The sequence below is a fragment of the Ochotona curzoniae genome, unplaced genomic scaffold (genome assembly GCF_017591425.1).
Source record: "Ochotona curzoniae isolate NIBS_2020 unplaced genomic scaffold, NIBS_Ocur_1.0 contig_1014, whole genome shotgun sequence".
Classification (NCBI taxonomy): domain Eukaryota; kingdom Metazoa; phylum Chordata; class Mammalia; order Lagomorpha; family Ochotonidae; genus Ochotona; species Ochotona curzoniae.
This window is the reverse complement of record NW_024464920.1, coordinates 49,886,822-49,904,967: the sequence shown is the minus strand read 5'-3', so window position 1 is coordinate 49,904,967 and position 18,146 is coordinate 49,886,822. Positions and strand designations below refer to the sequence as shown.

The window sequence follows — 18,146 nt, the reverse complement described above, 5'->3', positions numbered from 1 at the left end:
CAGCCACCTGTCTCCAGCCAGGCTTCCCTAAGGTTGAAGGCCTCGGTCGCAGCCTGCTGGAGTGGCCTTGCCAACTGGATGCAGCCAAAACTACAGGCCCCCACAGCCCTAGTCCCGGGGGGCTATGTTGCCCAGGGCTTGGGGAGACAGGGCAGTGAAAGGGGAGCAGCAGCTGGGGTCAGGCACCCCCTCCTGCCAGCTGAGTGGTCTGTGGAGCCACTGGGCAATCAGGCTAGCACCAGCCAGTCCAGACACGTAGGAGACAGTTCCGTCAGCTCTGTCCTGGGTTGGACCAGTGGTGGGCACTACAGGGTCCTGGGCAGAGTCAGTGCCAGTCAGCCAGAGAGAGCTTCCGAATGTGCACATCTGAGACTTGGCCAGCAGGAGCCTGGGGCTCCAGCTGAGTCTCCCACAAGGAGGGCGCGAAGCCAGGCACTGTCTGTCACCTGTCAGCTGTCAGCTGCTGCCGCCCAGAGTGTGTGTCAGCAGCAAGCTGGGATGAGGTGTCCCAGGGAGCATCTGAGCTGCTGCCCTGGACACCCAGTGCCCAGTGCCCTGCACCTCAGTGCCCGCACTAACAGGAGTGGGAGCGTCCCTGGCTGGGATGGAGTCCCTGCCCCCCAACCCCAGTCAGGAGTCCCCAGTACAAAACTCTCTGGTCTAGGTTAAAAATTTTTATTTGACCTTAAAAATCCCACACTCTAGGAGCACGGTGTGGAAGTACAGAAAGCAAAGGCTGCCATCCACTTGCGAGGGCTCCCGGGCCACCTCTGCAGCCACTGGTGACCCTTGGGGTGGGACCCACGCAGACCGGTAAGCCCCATGGCAGTGAACCCGGCCTGTACCAGCCGCAGTAGCCAGCAGGCAGGTTATGGTCCTCATTCTGCGAGGCGCCGGTCCCCGCGCCGGTCCCCACGCCGGCCAGGGTTGTCACGCCATACGCAGTAGTTGAGTGTAGTGGCAAAGGCCAGCCAGGCCACATAAGGGTACAGCAGCCGGGCAGCTGGTGGGCTTACACGGTGCCAGGCCACAGCCGTGGCTGTCGCTGCCCCGCTGAGCAGCAGGAGGTCCACCAGGGCCTGCAGGGAGGGGAGAGGGAAATGGGCCTACACTTCCCAACCACCAAGGCCCCATCTCCAGGTGACCTGGTCCTACCCTTCCAAGCCCCAACCTCTATCTCCCCAACTGTATGGGGGTACAGGCGTCCTTGTTGAGCTTCCAGCCACAAGGTGCCCACCCCACCCTGAGACCCAACCCTGGCTGGAAGGTGAAGTCCCACCCCCCAATCCCATGAACTGCAGTGAGCAGGGGCACCAGCCAAGGCCACACTCACCCAACCCATCTGTCGGGCCCCAAAGAAGATGGGGGGCCACGCCCAGTTCAGGGCCAGCTGCCCAGCATAGAGACCTAGAGGGACTACCGCCTCTTCCGTGAAGCCCCCCAGCTCTCTCCATACCAGGTAGGAACCGTATCTGAAACAGAGACTGCCAGTCAGGGCACCAGGGGACTGGGAGAAGCCAGGAAGTTCACCTGCGCGCCATGCCACTACTGCCACGTGACCGAGAGGAAGTGGAGGGTACGACACACAGGACCCCGGCGCCAACTGTTAGAATTACCACAGGTGCCATGGTGGGAGGAGTGGGATCAGCAGAGGCTGAGGGGCAGGTGCCAGACCCCAAAATCTGCACGAGGCCCAGGGGCCCTGAGGGGGGTGGGTGGTGGCCCAGTCACATGGCCGTTAGCACCAGGGCATGGAGATGTGCCAGAGGGAACCTGTGAGGAAGGAGGCTGGGCTCAGGTGTCGGAGGGAAGGGTGGAGGACACACAGGAGCGGGAGCTGAATGGGAGGGTGAGAATGACCTGACGGGCAGGGTCTGGCCTGTGGTGGCCAGGTTCACGTTGCCCCGGGACCTCAGACACCTGACCTGGCCTCTGTTATGGGGGCCCAGGGGCCCAAGGGCACAGTTCCCATGGCAACCACCAGGACACATCCTGCCCTGCCCGGCACTGTCTCTCCCTGCAATGCCGGGGCATTTTTGGGGTCTCACAGGAACCCTGAGGCCCAAGGGGCCCCAGCAGCGTCTGCGGGTTCTGGTTCTGTGTCCCTGGGCAGTGCCTTTGTCACATGGGGCATTGAGAGGATTAACCTAGATAGCTGGCCCAGAGCAGGTGAACAAAGGGCGCTCTTGTCCCAGCTGGGGGTGTCCTTTCCCTTGACCCTGGGGGGGCATGACCTCTGACTTCTGCACAGGGGCCACTGCCCTCCCCTGATGCCAGCCACTGAATCCCCAAAGGGACCCGCTGCCCACCCCATCCTTCTCCCCTACCACAGATCTCTGAGTAGCACCTACCCCATGGCCGAGTAGAGTGTGCCCCAGATGGGGGCCAGTGTCCAGCGAGGTGGGTGCCAGGAGGGCTTCTGCAGGGAGGCATGCCAGCGCAGACCCTCTCCACGGACGAAGTGGGAGGCCATGAAGCCACCCAAGCTGGGCACAAGCGTGAAGCCCACAGCGGGCACCCAGGGCGGCGCCATGGCTCTGCAGCAGCTGCTCTGGAAAGCTCTGGAAGGGGGATGGACAGCCACACGGGGTGAGGACACTCATGGAGAGGACGAGGGGCTGAGCTCCACCCCCAGCTGTGGGCTCAGCAAGCCGCCTTTCTGTCCAAACCCTTGCTGCCATATCCCAGTGCCCCCGATGGACCAGGAGCAAGGTGGCAGGTGTCTCCTGGTGGCTCCAGCCCAAACTTCCCCTTGACCTTGGGCCTCCTGGCAGTGAACTGTCCTGCCTGCTGCCTCGAGGAAGGGCAGCGGGAGCTCCATGGTGGCAGTGTCACTCTGCATCATGCGTAGCAGGTACATCTTAGCAGCGCCCACATGTCACTCATCCTTCGGACAGCTGGGCTCATTCTAGTCCCAATTCTCTGCCCATTTCGGGAACCTCAGGCAGATCACACCACTTGCCCGGGCCTCAGTCTGCCCCATGCAGAATGGGAGTGGCACCACCAGTCACCTGAAGCCCAGCCCAGAGAGTCTGTCCACAGGCAGCTCACCAGCACCTCCCAGGACCCTCCTTCCCTATGTACCAGAGAAGGAATGCCACCTGCCTGAGGAAGCCAGTACTCTGGGCCGGGCCCCACCCCAGCCACAAAGCTGCTCCGGGCACCTAGAACCTTTGAGGTGACCAGATTCCAAGGCTGGGCTTGGGAAAGACAAACTTGATGCTGTTCAGCCTGGGGCTGGAGCCAGGCCCCCCTGGTGGGGCACAGGGACCCCCACCACTGGCTCCCTCTGTTATGCTGGGCAGCCAAACCCCTGGCCTGGCAGTCCCACAGCCATGCCGTGCCAAGCTCACCCATGCCAAGAATCTACTAAACACCAGTGTGGTGCAAGGCTCCCCGCGGCTGCAGGGTCACAGAGCCGGGGGCACTGGGCCAGCTCTGCCCACACGTGCTGAAGGATCCCTGGGCCTTAGATCCCATATCAGCACAAAGCCACATGTGTTCTGGTCTGCAGGGCCGGAGTGGGGGGAAGCTGTGAGGGAGCCCTGACTTTGGAGCAAGGGCTTGGAAGGAGAGGGGGTGGGAAGGATGCAGGGCACCAGTGGGATCGGCAGTCCCCACAGGGAAGGTGGCAGGAGTCGTCCTCGGTGCTTCTAGGCCAAGGCCACTGGCCTAAGGACACAAGAGCCAACCTAGCTGCCTCAGCGGGACCAGGGACGAGTGAGACGTCCCCCATGTGGAAGCTTGAGACGGGCACTCTGCCCAAGCATGGTGTAGGAGACGGGTTAGCAGAAACTGAAGGACACAAGAGGCATTGTGAAATGTAACCAGTGCACCAAGACAGGACAAAGCCAGCCTGTCCCTGCCAACAGCCACAGCCCAGCGGGCAACAAGGCTCAAACCCAGAGCCAGCCCTACCCACCAAGGAAGACCCAAAGCCCCATGCAGACAGCACCTGCCCAGAGCCCAGCTCAGTGACCTCAGGCAAGCCAGGCCACCCCACCCCCGCTCACTCCTGCCTCACTTGTCTAATCGTGTGTAAAGGGCACCACCACCGCCGAGTGCCAGCGCCTAGGCTAGGGGCAGCCCCTGGGCCATGACCTGCCGGGCCAGAGAGGGAATCAGAGCGAGGGGAAGGGCTGGGGATTGCACGCTGAGCGCCAGGCCCCCGCACCTGTGCCCACTTCACCCTACTCCTGGGCCCCGTCTCGTTCTTACAAGTGACCACAGCTCATGCTACCGTGTGGCTCACAAAATCCTGGGGTTTTCTTGTCCAGGGCAAGCAGAGGCAAAGCCGTGAGGGGCCTCGAAGGAATACTGTCCACAGCCGCTGCCCAGGCCCAGCACCCTTCAATGTCAAGATTGCCAAAGGCACGGAAAGATGCCACAAGATGTCAGCAACTGGGGCAGGGAGGGGGAATGAGGGGCAGAGATGGGGCAACCCGGGGCAGGTGGGTGTAACTTGGGGAGCTGCTGTGTGCCCCAAGGGGAACCTCCCACTGCCGGTAACTGCTCCCAGCGGAAGCTGCTGGGGAAACAGGAAGTCCCTGTACTGCTTTTTAACTTCTCCAAGCAAAATACAGGTTCAAAATGTTTAAAAAAAAAAAAAAGTGTCCAGGGCCGTTGCTCAGGACACTGGGTTCTCCACCACAGCACCTGGAGACAGTCCCCTGCCCTTCCAAGGGCTCAGTGACCCACATCGGGCAGCGGGGACCTAGCTGGAGCCCCCCTGCTGCTTCAGCCTGGCTCAGTCCTGGCTGCCGCGGAGCTCTGGGGAGTGAAGCAATTGGTCAAGATCTCCATTTATGTATAGTTCAGCCTTTTAAATAAATCTTTCTTGTTAAAAAAATTTATTTTTATTTGAAAGTCAGTTATACAGAGAAGAGGAGAGACAGAAAAGAAGATGTTCTGTCCGTTGATTCACTCCCCAAGAAAGTGCAATGGTCAGTGCTGAGCCAATCTGAAGCCAGGAGCCTGGAGCCTCTTCCGGGTCTCCCATGCGGGTGCAGGGTCTCAAGGCTCTGGGCCGTCCTCAACTGCTTTCCCAGTCCACAAGCAGGGAGCTGGATGGGAAGTGGAGCTGCTGGGATTAGAACTGGCGTCCATATGGAATCCTGGTGCGTTCCAGGCAAGAACTTTAGTCACTAGGCCACTGCGCCGAGCTCAAATCTTTCTTTTAAGTGCACAATTCAGGAACAGTATTTAGGCACCATCTTTGACACCAGTGTCCCATAGGGCTGCCTGTCAGTGTCCCAGCTGCTCCACTCCCGATCCAGCACCCTGCTGATGCACCTAACAAAGCAGTGGGAAGTGCCCAAGTGTGTGGGTCCCTGCACCCACCTGGGGGGCCTGGATGAAACTCCTGGCCCCAGCGGAGCCCAACTGGGCCATAACAGCCACATGGGAATGAACCAAAAGACAGAAGATATCTCTTTCTCTCTCTCTTTTTCTCTCTGTCTCTCCTTCCTTTTGGCTTTCAAAAATCTACTTTCAAAGAAAGAATTTCTGGGCCTGGCGCCGTAGCCTAGCAGCTAAAGTCCTCGTCTTAAACTCGCCAGGATCCCATGTAGGAACAGGTTCTAATCCCGGCAGCTCCACTTCCCATCCAGCTCCCTGCTTGTGGCCTGGGAAAGCAGTCGAGGACGGCCCAAAGCCTTGGGACCCTGCACCCATGTGGGAGACCAGGAAGAAGTTCCTGGCTCCTGGCTTGGGATCGGCTCAGCTCTGGCCGTTGCGGTCACTTGGGGGGTGAATCATCGGATGGAAGATCTTCCTCTCTGTCTCTACTCCTCTATGTGTATCTGACTTTCCAATAAAAATAAATAAATCTTTAAAAAAAAGAATTTATTTTCTCAAAGTGCACAGTCCAGGGGCACTGGGGACTTCTACGTCGAGGTGGAGCACAATCCTTGCTGGTACCCGCCAGCAGTCACCCCTGCGCCCCTGCCCTTCCCTGCCCCCAGCTCCTCCAGCCCCCACTGCTTCCTCTCATACTAACGGGGGGCTCAGTCGGCAATGCCACATTGACCATCATGGTTTGCATTCGCTTGCTGGACGGGCTGCGAACACAGGCACCAATGCTGTTGGCATGGGCAGCCCTGGAGCTCACCATCCAGGTCTCAGGCTGCACACAGAGGCCGTGGGGGTGGAGACCCAGCCAGGGCTGCAGGGGAGCTGGGTACTAAACTAGGCCCCACCTGGACCTGCTACCCCAAAGGCCAAAAAAAGGCAGCTCCATCTCCAACCCCCTGGGCCCTGGGTGGGGCGCTTCCTGGAACCTCTTAGGATAGCACTGAATCACCCGATCTGGAGGGGTGGCACCCACAGAGCTGAATCACCCCATCTGCTCTGGCATGGCACCCCAGGGAGAGCCCAGTCACCTTCCTCCCTGGATTCCATGCCCTGCAGAGGTGGGCAGGAGTCCAAAGCTGACCTCTGCCTGGACCTCCAGGTCCTGCCCAGCCCTGGACAGTCAGGTGGTGAAACCTGCACTGCACACACGGAGCAGGGGGCTGGGAGGCTCAAGGAGGAGGGGCAGGACAACAGAGCTCCAGGGGGACCTCCCTGCCCTGTTCCACCTAGGGCAGTAGCCACCACAGGCCCAAGCCCTGAGGACCCCTGGACCCTGGGAGAGCCATACTGAGTCAGCACTGAAAGAGTGGGGAGGCGTCAGGAAGTGGAGGCACGGGGGCAGGAAGAGGCTCTGGCCTCACTCTCCCTGGCAGCCTGCAGTCCTTGGGGAGGGAGCAGGGCCAAGCATAGGCTGCAACAGCGGCCATTGCCATAGCTGTCCTGCAGGGCAGCCACCCAGCAGAAGCCAGCAACTGCCCCAGGCCTCTGAGAGGGGCTCAATATCTGCCCCCTTTTAAACAGGTTCTCGAGCCACAGAATGCCAAAGGCTCCAGGCCACATGGCCACTCCACGGCAGCAGTGTCACTTCCCCAGAGAGATGCTGGGCTGATGGCAGGGCCAAGCCCCAGGGTGCCCCCACCCACCCTGTCCAGAGCCAGAAGCTTCAGGACTCTTATTGCAGTGGCCTCGGGTGAGCCCTGCTCCTCCCCAGGGGGGCATCCAGATGCTCCCCTCCCAAGAGATTTTGACCTCTCTGTGAAGCAGGCTGCCCTGGGGTCCGGGGGAGGGGTGCTTCCTGAGCAAAGGAAGGTAGAACTGACAGAAAAGGAGGGTCTAACTGTGCCCCTTGCCGGACCCAGCCCAGCCCCTCCAGGGGCCTGCCTTGCCCTCACACCACTGTTCTGTCCCGGGGTGACCTGGAGGGATCACAGCCAGCAGAGTCTGCAGGCAGGGACAGGGGACATCTGGGGGTGCTTGGTGACTCCCTCCTTAAACAAGAGCAATCAAAACTCAGCAGAAGAAACGGACTCCAAGAGAAAGCAAAAAGCAGCCGCCTGCCCCGGGTGCAGCCCCTCCCGGAACCTGGGGCCACTGGCCACAATCCTGGGAGATCCAGAGCGTGGATGTGTGCACACCACAAGGCGTGGCACACACACGCACACACACACACACACACACACACACACACTCCACGTCGCACAGCACTCCAGGGAAGATTTCCCCTCCGGCGGCGCGACCCGGGGCACCGGGACACAGGTTTCCTTCTGTGCGCGCGCGCCTCGCCTCCCTCGTTCCATGAACCCCCTTGGGGCCTCCGGAGCGGCCTCCCTGCCTCCTAGCTCCGCCGGTGCACGCGGCCCCCGCTGCCCGGTCCGGGGTCCCCCTCCGCCCCCCACGCACACGGCGTCCCGCGCGCGCCGCCAAGGCTCCCAAGTCCCCGCAGCCGGAGCCCAGCCGCGCCCCAAGCGGCCTCGGTCCCCGACCCCGGTGCGGCGCCCACGGCGGTGGCGCTCGTGGGGAACCCCTCGCAGCTCGCTGTCCCCACTCACCAGCGGCCAAGAGTCGCTCGGGAGGGAAGGAGGGAGGAAAGGAGAGTGCGCGGCGGGCGGTGGTGGCTGCAGTCCAGTCCCGCCCGCCCCTCGGGGTCCCGCCCCCATCGGGCCTCGCCCAGCTAGGATCCGCCCTATTCCCCAACAGCTCTGCCTTCACTCTTGAAACTTCTACCCCATCCCTGACTGCTCCGCCCGGTCCCTGCCAGTCGCGCCCAGCCGGGCTCCTCCCCAACGAACCGGGCCTGGGGCAGACGCTCTGACGGTAACCCACCGTCTGCCCCAGCTGCCCCGGCTCCACAGGGTCCAGCAGAGCCCGGGAGAACCGGAGCTACCCCCGCCTCCCCTGGGGGTGCAACCAGGGCAGCGGGGCGGCTGTCATAGCTCTGGCTCTTCCCGTGTCCCCAGCGACTCTCGCCCTTGAGAAACTACCAAGTCCGTGTTCTGCTTTAGTGCGCCTGGGCGGGAGCCTACCCACTTTCCCTCCTGATTTGAGAAGCGATTGAGACATTGCTTCTTCCCTCTAAGGACCATGGCCCTAGGACAGTGCCCCTGCTGAACCCTTGCCCACCGCCCACTTCCTGCAGGGAGCTGCCAGGCTGCTCTGCTGGGTGGCACGCTGGCCAACCCGGAAGGCCCCTGGGAAGGAGGCGGTGGTTCTCCCCAGCTGCACTCCTGCAGAGCTGGGCACGGGGCTGTGGGGCTGTGGGCATCCTGTAGGCAGGGATTTGTGCCCCCCAGCACCTGCTGCTCGCGGGTAACTAAAGGAGGGGCTGGCAGTCAACGGCCCTCATGAAAGTCACAGAGCAGGCCTCTTAGGTCACAGGACACAAGGTGGGCATCTCCACCTGCTGTGCCTGGCTGTCTCCCCGGGACGTCTCTCTGTCACCTTGGGAACTGGACACCATCACAGCCCCTCCGCTCTAATACAGGATACAAGTCCCATTAAGAGACTGCGTCCAGACTAGGCTGCTGTCTCTCTCTATGCCGTCCCAGGCCTCTCCATGCTAACACTCATGTGGCTGCCTTTCCTCATTAGCCTTGGGATTGTTCCAGGCAGAAACACATCAAAAACCTAGTATGCACTTCACAGTGTGGTTAATTTATGTATATGAAAGGCAGAGAAAGACTTTCATCTGCTGGTTCACTTCCCAAATGCACACACAGCGAGGACTGACACGCTGAAGCCGGGAGCTCCAACCCAGCTCTCGTACATGGGTGGCAGGGACATGAACTCAGGCCAGCTTCCACTGCTTCCCCAGGCACGTCAGCAGGGAGCTGGGCAGAAGCAGGGCAGCTGGGACTTGATCCAGCCCTCCGATGTGGGGTGCTGGGCATCAGAAGCCACAGCTTAGGGTGCTGGGCCATGCCAGCCCCTTGGTGCTGCGCCCCATCACTAGGACTGGTGCATACACAGCTCCTCACCACCTCCCTGGGCATGCGCTGCTGCTCCCTGGCGACATGGCTGCCACAGTGTCACTGTCCCTCCACCCCCAAAACTCAGGTGGGATCCTGGAGAAGTGATTGGGCCGCAGGTGGTGCCATGAGAGTGGGTCTCCTAACAGCTGCCTTGGCCCTGTCCCTCATAGATGCCCATCTCACCACGGGGCACTCTGCATGGCTCAGACAGTGCAGAAGCTGGCAGATCCAGCCCCCTGCCCCGGAGCCCTCCAGTCCTCAGAGGCGTGCAGCTGACTCTGTTTCTTTAAGAAGTACCCAGAGGGGCAGGCACTCTGTCTCAACGGGCTAACTCTCTGCCTGCAGCGCTGACGTCCCATATGGGTGCCAGTTGGAGTCCTAGCTGCTCCACTTCCCCATCCAGAGACCCAGAGGAGGCTCTTGGCTCCCAGCGTCAGCCTGGCACAGCCCTGACATCCTGAGGACATTCCTGCATATTAGATTTTCTTCTGAGGTCAAACCCAGAAACGCAGTTTTGCTGTGGACTGAGTGCTGTGCCTCTCCTTGTCCCCCTATTCCAATGTTGAAGGCTCAACCCGGAGAGGGATGGTTTCCGGGGGCAGGCGTCTTGGAGGTGATCCCAGGCTGAAATCCTTGCTTTGGGAACAGTGGGGACGGATGTCAAGAACACGGGGAGGGGGCATGTTGTAGGCTTGGCCGTGGAGACTCGGCCCAGCGGTCCCCTCCCTCAGCCTGACACTCCACCCCCACCCCCGGCCCTGCATTAGCTCGCCGGAACCAACGACCCCGGAACCTTTCTTCCAGCTCCCCGGGTTGTCCCCGGGCGGGAAGCGCGTCCAGGACCGCGCCGCCGCAGTCGGGCCCCTGTCGCCAGGGAAACACGCGTGTCCGCCCGCAGCGTGCAGCATGAATGTAAGGGCGGCGCGGTTCGCCTGGGCCCGGGGCTGGGCAGCCGCTGGCCGGCCTGGCGCTCCGGTGCCCCCGCCGGCCCCCGTGGACGTGGCGACGCTGCTGCGAGAGGCGACGGTAGAGGAGCCGCGGGTGCGCCGGGCGCCGGGCCAGTGCTCGGTGCTGCTGTTCCCCGGGCAGGGCAGCCAGGTGGTGGGCATGGGCCGCGGGCTGTTGGGCTACCCGCGCGTCCGCGAGCTCTACGACGCCGCGCGCCGCGTGCTAGGCTACGACCTGCTGGAGCTGAGCCTGCACGGGCCGCAGGAGGACCTGGACCGCACCGTGCACTGCCAGCCCGCCGTCTTCGTGGCCTCGCTGGCCGCCGTGGAGAAGCTGCAACAGCAGCAGCCCGCGGTGAGGTGGGGGGAGGTCGGGGAGGCCACGGGCCTTCGCGACGTGGTCGGCACAGCTGCCCTGCAGGTGCCCGTGGATGGGGTGAGGGGTGGGGCAGCCCGGGCGGCACCCCCTAGAAGCAGGGCCCTCCGTGGGGGCCGCCCCGGCCACCTCGGCCTCACCTTCTGCACCTGTTGCCGCAGGTGATTGAGAAGTGCGTGGCTGCTGCGGGCTTCAGCGTGGGAGAGTTTGCAGCCCTGGTGTTTGCCGGAGCCATGGAGTTTACTGAAGGTACTCAAGAAGAGGTTGTAGTGTGTGTGTGTGTTGCTGGGATCCTCTGGGACAAGGGATACTGCGCCCCGTGAAAACAGAGGTGATGGGAAGGGAACTGGGATGGCCTGGGCCCTGGAGGATGCTCGGGGAGGTTCCTGTCCCTCTGTGAGTCCGTGTAGTTCGATTGCAGGACTGGCTCACACACAGACCCCTTGCATGGGTAACTACGAGCAAGGGACTTGAGTGGGCATTACTCCCTTTATTGTCATCTGAGTTTAAAGATAGGCCATGGGACAGGGAGAGGCAGCGTCCAGTGGCTCACATCCAGATGCCTGCAGCAGCCAGGACTGGACCAGGCTGAGGCCAGCAGCCAGGGACACTCCATCCAGGGGCCTTCTGGCCGGCATGCACCTGCTGCCTGCGAGAGTGTGCACTAGCAGGAAGCTGGAATCGGAAACGGGACTCAGAGCCAGCTGCTGTATGGGCAGTGCCCCAGGTCCCCCCGCAGGCCAGTGGCCTGCATCCCTCCTCCCCCCAGTAAACACGTCACCGAGGAGAAGATACAAATGGCCAGCAAGCATCTAGGCAGAGCAGAGCAGCGGTCAGAGAGCAGAACTTGGTGAGTGCCAGGAGGGCTTGGAGTAAGAACAGTAAGGACTGGTGAGGATGTGCCGGTGTGCTGCAGGCAGGAGGGCAGCATAACAGAGCCGCTGCCCGAGAGGGTGGCTGGTCCTCCCAGGGTTCCACAGACCGAGCGCGGGGCCAGTCAGTCCACTCTTCGGCGTGTACCTGAGAAGTTACAGCACGCGACCAAGCGGAAAACCCACGGCCAGGTGTTTCTGGCGCTGCCTTCATGGTAACCCACAGCAAAGCAGCGCGAATGTTCATCCTGGCACATGCATACAGTGGAGGTCGAAGGGGGCAAGCAGAGTGGCACAGTGCGTGAGGTGCCCTTGGTGCCCGGGCGTGAGTCCCAGCTGTGCGAATGCCAACTTCCTGGAAGGCAGCAGGGGGCGGCTCGGTCCTTGCATGGAGAGCTGGGCAGAGTCCCTGGCTGCTCACTGCAGCCTGGCTCCGCCCTGGCTGTCAGGATACTGAGGGAGAAGCAGGAGATGAAATCTGACAAACACATAAAAATGAATGTGAGTCTCCAGGCCACTCCTGCAGATTGAAGGCAGGGAAGGAAGTGTCCTGGGGAACTCCCTTGCTAGGAAAGTTCTGGAAGGCAGTTGGGGCATGGACAGAGCAGTGACTCCAGGGTGTAAGAGGATGGAGCTGGTCAGCCTGCGAAGACAAAGGTTTGCTAGGTGATAAATGTTCTGGGCCCTGTGTAGTAGTTCGATTGCCTGATCCTCCAGGCACCCGGCAGCCCCACTTCCCATCCAGCTCTCTGCTTGTGGCCTGGGAAAGCAGTAAAGGACGACCCAAAGCCTTGGGACCCTGCACCCGCGTGGGAGACCTGGAAGAAGCGCCTTACTTCTGGCTTCAGATCAGCTTAGCTCTGGCCCTTGTGAACATTTGGGCAATGAATCAGCGGATGGAAGATCTTTCTCTTCTTCTCTCCATAAATCTGCCTTTCTGGTGAAAATAAATGAATCCTAAAAAAAAAAAGAAAAAAGACAAAGCATTCTGAAGCCAGTGAGGCAGTGGCTGCTCATGTGCCAAGTGCTGCTGACTTGTCCCCCTGCAAATGGGGGCAATCACAGTGTCTCAGTTTTTAAACTAAAATGTGATTTTCATCTGAGTTATTAAGAAAACATATCACTGTATTAGGGCAGTAACAAGGAGAGAGTTCCATGTTTGCATATCCCAATAGAACTTTTAATACAAACTGATTTGTTTATTTGAAATACAGAGTTAGGGAGAGAGAAATCTTGCATTTTCTGGCTCACCCCCAAAATGGCCATGGCAGCCACAGCTGGGCCAGGCGAACATCACTGGGCTTCCCATGTGGGGAGCAGGTGCCCAAGAATTTGGGCTGTCCTCCACTGCTTTTCCAGGCCGTTAGCGAGGAGCTAATCAGAAGTGGAGCCTCTGGAATTCGAATGGCTCTTACGTGGGATGCCGGCATGGGATACATCAGCTCGACCCACTGTACCACACAGCCACCCCTCCATGTATGGTTCATGGTGACTTGCAGAGTTGGGGTTCAGCCTCTGCCCTTGACATTCGCGCAGTATCTGCGAGGGGAGGTTTCCATGTGCTCCCGCCACAGGTGCTGGGTGAGCCGGCTGCCCAGCAGTCTTGGGTACCAGGCTAAAGTGCAGTGTGCATATTCCAGTGCGTGCGGAGTGAAGTGAGTGAACCTTGTCCCTCTTGTCGCAGCACGCTCTGGGTTGGTGCCTGGTCCCGCCTTGGTCTGGGGTTTTCCTGCTGTCTGGTCCGTGCAGCCCTCTCTGGTGACTTTGCCCTAAGCCATGCTGGATCAGGGGCCCACATAGTCCGCCCCCCTTGGCAGCGTCAGGTTGGCCAGCTCCAAGTGTGGGAGAATCCCACTTAGCTCATGATGACCCCGGAGCTTACGGTTCCTGTGTTTCCTTTCCAGCCTGACAGCTCTGAAATAACAAACTGCACCTCCCAGGCAGATGGGTCATCGTTAGCCTCGTTTTTCTAAATGGAAACTGAGCCAGAGGCACTGGTGGCCTGGTCTGCTCCTCTTGGCCCTCACTGGGGGGCTCAGCGATTGGCTGTGGCCTGTGGCAGAGGCCGGGGGGCTCCGCAGCAGCAGCCCAGCCTCTCCTCTCGCGTATCAGGGGCCCCCCACTCCCATACTGCGCCAGGAGAGCTCCTGCCCGGCCTTGGGCCGCACACTGTAGCGTTGGTTGATGTGTGCCACAGAGCACCTGCCTTGGACGTGGCAGTGTCCCTGGCAGCAGTGGAGCCAAGTGGCCATGTCTGTGGTGCGGAGGGGCAACGTGCGTCATGCTTGAGACCTGCCCTTCCGCCTTGGTGCGTGTCCTCACTTCCCGGCATTCCTCTCGCACAGGTCTGTATGCGGTGAAGGTCCGGGCTGAGGCCATGCAGGAGGCATCAGACGCCGTGCCCAGTGGGATGCTGTCGGTCCTTGGGCAGCACCAGTCCAAGTTTGCCCTGGCCTGTGCGGACGCCCGGGAGCACTGCCAGTCCCTAGGCATCAAGGACCCCGTGTGCGAAGTGGCCAGCTACCTCTTCCCTGACTGCAGGGTGATCGCCGGGCACCTGGAGGTGGGTATGTCTGGGACCTGTCCCCAGACACCCTGGGGCCGGCGTTGCACCCCACTTCCTGGGGGCCCCCCAGTGCAGGGGTTACCGTGCTGAGCGGGGGTTTGAGTGCTGTAGAGGGAGGTGGGATGCGACGGACGGGCTCGGCCGGGAGCAATCAGTCCGACGGGAACAGGACCCCGGGAACGGTGGGCAAGGATTCGGCGAGTGACAAACAGACACGACAACTCAAGGAAGTTGCATCTGAGTGCATTTTGCAAAAGCAAGGCATCAGCTTATATACAATAGATTATTGCAAAAGAACATTTTTCTTTGTTTTTACATGTGGTTACATTTCCAGGGAGGTAAACAGGTGTGTTGAGTAAAGATTGTTCTCTAATAGTCCGGTGACAGACTGCATTTGCTATTTCTTGTGGACGCAGTTTGGCACCAGTTGTAGTTTTAATCATTAAGTAGTTAGCCCTCATTGTGTTTTGTGCCTTACACTGGTTTTAATATTAACTTGCCTATATTTCTTGTTTTTCTTCTTGTATGGCTTCTTAAGCTATAGTTTTCTACTATAATCTCTTTTCTAGAAATTCTCAAAATTAATCCTAAATAGATTCACTAAAACTTAACAACTTAATAGTTTTTATCTCAGACTGTTTGCTATTCTTATCCAATCTCCTGTCAGAAGGCTTCATAGATTTATAAAGAAACATCGAGCCTTTGCCGCACATAAATAGTATTATTCCAGTCATAAAGATAAAAGTAAAGAGAGTACAGTTAGAAGTGCCAAGACCACTAGAGATGCAGCCGATTCCGGGAGGCATCCTTCCTTGAAGCTTACGCCTCGGTCCGGCGATTTCTCAAGCCGGCTTCTACCGGAGGTGGCGTGACAGTGGGAGGCCAGAAGCTGTCCACCTATACCATGCACAATAGGCGGTCCTGAGCACACTGCCTGGCTTGTGTCCACCAGGGCATCCTGAGCACACTGCCCGGCCTATGCCTGCTGAGCCAGGGGGCCCTGGGCACATTGCCCAGCCCGTGTCCGCTGAGCCAGGGGGCCCTAGGTACATTGCCCGGCCCGTGTCCGCTGAGCCAGGGGGCCCTGGGCACACCACCCAGCCTGTGTCCACTGAGCCTGGCACCTTGCTACCTGCTTGCGGCTGTCCACCTGACTGCTTCCCAGAGAACAGAGCTGTTTGCTGTTTCTGCTTTAATATGTGTGTGTATTTGAGAGGCAGAGTGACAGACCTTCCATCCAGTGGCTCACTTCCTAGCTGCCTACAACAGCCAGGGCTGGGTGAGGTCGAAGCCAGGAGTCAGGAGCGCCATATGGGTCTCGCACATGAGTGTCAGGCCCAGGCATTTGGGCCATCTTCTGGAACCTAACCAGGTGTATGTGCAGGCAGCTGGATCAGAAGCCGAGCACCTCTAACCGATGCTCCAGTTGAAAGTGGCCGCTGACCCTACAGTGCCACGGCGCCCACCCCCACAGAGCTGCCTTCTGTGGGATGCCTCTGCCCCGCGTTTTTGGGGCGCATGTATCCTCCTGTCCATTCACTGCTTCTGCTAACGTTGATCAGGCAGCTCCTAGCTGACCTGCACGGGGTCCCAGTTCCCAGGCCAGCTGGGTAAGACCAGCCTGGAATGCTGACCACAGGCCAAGGAACAAGGCAGGGCTGGGCCGAGTGTTCTTGGCCTTGGCAGGTGAGTGGGAGAGGCGGAGACATGATGGGAAGGATAGCTGGAAGCCAAGGGCCTGCTGAGTGAGCGAGTGTAAACTGGAATTCTTGTGAGAACAAGGCCGGGCTGGGCAGTGTGGCAGGTCCAGATCCGGGCAGTGTGACAGGACTACCCCAGGCAGTGTGGCAGGTCCATTCCTGGGTAATGTGGCAGGTCCGGCCCAGGCAGTGTGGCAGGGCCAGCCCAGGCAGGGTAGCAGGGCCAGCCCAGGCATTATGGCAGGGCCACCCCAGGCAGTGTGGCAGGTCCATTCCTGGGTAGTGTGGCAGGTCTGGCCCAGGCAGTGTGGCAGGGCCAGCCCTAGGCAGTGTGGAAAGTCCATTCCTGGGCAGTGTGGCACATCCGGCCCAGGCAGTGTGGCAGGGCCGGCCCCATGCTGCTCAGCTTGCAGGCAGTCAGGGATGCGGCCCGCAGAGCCGTATTATTCCCTTGGGCCCTGGTGAGGCTGGGCCTGAGCTGTGTCCTGGGCCCACATGACCCGTTTTGAGATGCCTGTTGACAAAATAGGCTGTCACCATGGCCGGGTCTGTGTCTGGGAGAGGTGCCCTGCCAAGCAAGGCCTTGGGCCTGTGGGTGCTGACCTGGCCTCGGCCCTGCCTCCTGCTGACTTATGGTTGCAGAGCAGCAGGAACAGTGGGGAGCGGCAGGATGTGGCAGGATCATGCTGCCACTGTCCTGGTCCCTTCACGTGGTCCCTGCATGGCCTTGCTGGCACCTGTGTGAAGCCGTGGTTGTGGTGCTTACCTCAGCCATGAGAGAGGTATGAAGGCACCGACAGCGTGGGACAGCTGAGCAGAGAGACCCTGGGGCTCGCTCTGGCCAGGGTGTCACATTAGTGTTGGGATCCCCAAAGAAGGGGCCCCCAGGCCTACATTCCAGCTTGGTGCAGGTATGGGGAGGTGGCTGTTGTGTCCCCCAGCCGGGCACTGGTCCATGTGCCACTCGCCCATGGCATGGCTCACATGTTCATCCCTGCCCTCCCTCCCGCAGGCACTGCGGTTTCTACAGAGGAACTCCTCCAAGTACCACTTCCGCCGCACCAAGATGCTGCCTGTGAGCGGTGCCTTCCACACGCGCCTCATGGCGCTGGCGCTGGAGCCACTGGAGCAGGTCCTCAAGGCCATCGACCTCAAGACGCCACTGGTATCTGTGCACGCCAACGTGAGTGGGCACCGGTACGCAAACCCCGAGCACATCCGGAAGTTGCTGCTGCAGCAGTTGGTCTCCCCGGTGAAGTGGGAGCAGACGATGCACACCATCTACGAGCGGAAGAAGGGTGTCGAGTTCCCCAGAACCTTCGAGGTGGGCCCTGGGAAGCAGCTGGGAGCCATCCTGAGGAGCTGCAACCTGCAGGCCTGGCGCTCCTACAGCCATGTGGATGTGCTGCAGGCCAGCGAGGACCCGGGCCCTGAGCCCGTGGAGACCTCGCAGTGACCACCAGCGGCTCAGGTGGATGTGCTGCAGGCCGGCGAGGACCCAGGCCCTGAGCCCGGGGAGACCCCGCAGTGACCACCAGCGGCTCAGGTGGATGTGCTGCAGGCCGGTGAGGACCTGAGCCCATGGAGACCCCGCAATGACCGCCATGGCTCCAGGGGCTGACCCAGCTGTCTGCCTTCCGATGGCAGTGACGTCAGAATGTGCTCAGCGCCTTGAAGCACAGATGCAAGCACGACACAGCCAGTCCCTCTCCCTGGGGGAAACAACAGCCGTGTTGCTTGTGGGGGAACCTGGTAAGCCCAGGCAGACCCCAACTCCTGGGGGCCCACCAGTACAGCCTCAAGCCCAGCCAGTGCCTGGGCCAGGGTCTTGCTCCTTGGCCCTGAATTCCGAAGGCGTTTGACCTTTCAGTGTGTCTCAGTGGCTGCGAGAACATGAGGCCTGCAGTCATTTCTGGAGCCTGGAGTTGGGAGTTCCAGGGAGCCGCTGGCTTTGGCCCTGGTATTTGGGGGGAGAAATGCCAGCAGGCCCGTGGTCACGTGGTGCTCACACAGTCGGCTGTGCAGGCCCTCAGCAGGCTTCTGCCCCTCGCTCTCCTGGGGAGCCGGGCAGCCAGGCTGCAGCTCCCCGCAGGGCCATGAGCTGGGTGCAGCAGAGGCCAGGTGGGGGGCGTGGAGCTCACAAACTGGGAGGAAGACCTCCACATGGTCCTTCAGTGTGTGGCTGTGATTTTCACCATGGCCTGGGGCAGTGTTCCCTGGAGAGCTGCCCTTGAACCTCACTGCCAAGGAGCTTTATCATTTTCTAAACAAGATTTGTTTATTGAAAGCAGAATTAAAGAGGAGGAAGATCTTTCATTTGCTGACTCACTCTCCCAGTGACTGCAGGGGCCAGGGTTGGGCCAGG

At 60.4% G+C, this 18,146-nt stretch overlaps 2 protein-coding genes across 3 annotated transcripts; one reads left to right on the top strand and one right to left on the bottom strand.

The window, feature by feature from the left end:
- Positions 1-659: 659 nt before the first annotated feature.
- Positions 660-7,994, bottom strand: TSPO (translocator protein). Of its 2 annotated transcripts, none has more exons than XM_040987241.1 (4): positions 7,902-7,994; positions 2,352-2,561; positions 1,334-1,472; positions 660-1,079 (listed from the first exon to the last, which is right to left on the bottom strand). In XM_040987241.1, the coding sequence occupies exons 2-4, from the start codon at positions 2,531-2,533 to the stop codon at positions 879-881; spliced, it is 522 nt and encodes a 173-aa protein (XP_040843175.1). In that variant the 5' UTR covers positions 2,534-2,561; positions 7,902-7,994; the 3' UTR covers positions 660-878. The 2 variants fall into 2 exon arrangements, with proteins under 2 accessions (XP_040843175.1, XP_040843180.1); XM_040987246.1 differs by lacking the exon at positions 7,902-7,994 and adding an exon at positions 4,025-4,802.
- Positions 7,995-10,226: 2,232 nt separating this feature from the next.
- MCAT (malonyl-CoA-acyl carrier protein transacylase) lies at positions 10,227-17,328 on the top strand. Its single transcript, XM_040987230.1, has 4 exons — positions 10,227-10,622; positions 10,805-10,892; positions 13,861-14,078; positions 16,794-17,328. The coding sequence occupies exons 1-4, from the start codon at positions 10,227-10,229 to the stop codon at positions 17,235-17,237; spliced, it is 1,146 nt and encodes a 381-aa protein (XP_040843164.1). The 3' UTR covers positions 17,238-17,328.
- The last annotated feature ends 818 nt before the right edge of the window (positions 17,329-18,146 follow it).

Bases quoted from the DNA above. Each gene is read 5' to 3' on its own strand.
- TSPO (XM_040987241.1), bottom strand. From the start codon at position 2,533: ATGGCGCCGCCCTGGGTGCCCGCTGTGGGCTTCACGCTTGTGCCCAGC. The intron at 1,473-2,351 runs GTAGGTGCTACT...TCTCTGTTTCAG, and splicing joins ACACTCTACTCGGCCATGGG to ATACGGTTCCTACCTGGTAT. The intron at 1,080-1,333 runs GTGAGTGTGGCC...CCCTCCCTGCAG, and splicing joins GGGCCCGACAGATGGGTTGG to GCCCTGGTGGACCTCCTGCT.
- MCAT (XM_040987230.1), top strand. From the start codon at position 10,227: ATGAATGTAAGGGCGGCGCGGTTCGCCTGGGCCCGGGGCTGGGCAGCC. The intron at 10,893-13,860 runs GTACTCAAGAAG...CCTCTCGCACAG, and splicing joins AGCCATGGAGTTTACTGAAG to GTCTGTATGCGGTGAAGGTC. The intron at 14,079-16,793 runs GTGGGTATGTCT...TCCCTCCCGCAG, and splicing joins TGATCGCCGGGCACCTGGAG to GCACTGCGGTTTCTACAGAG.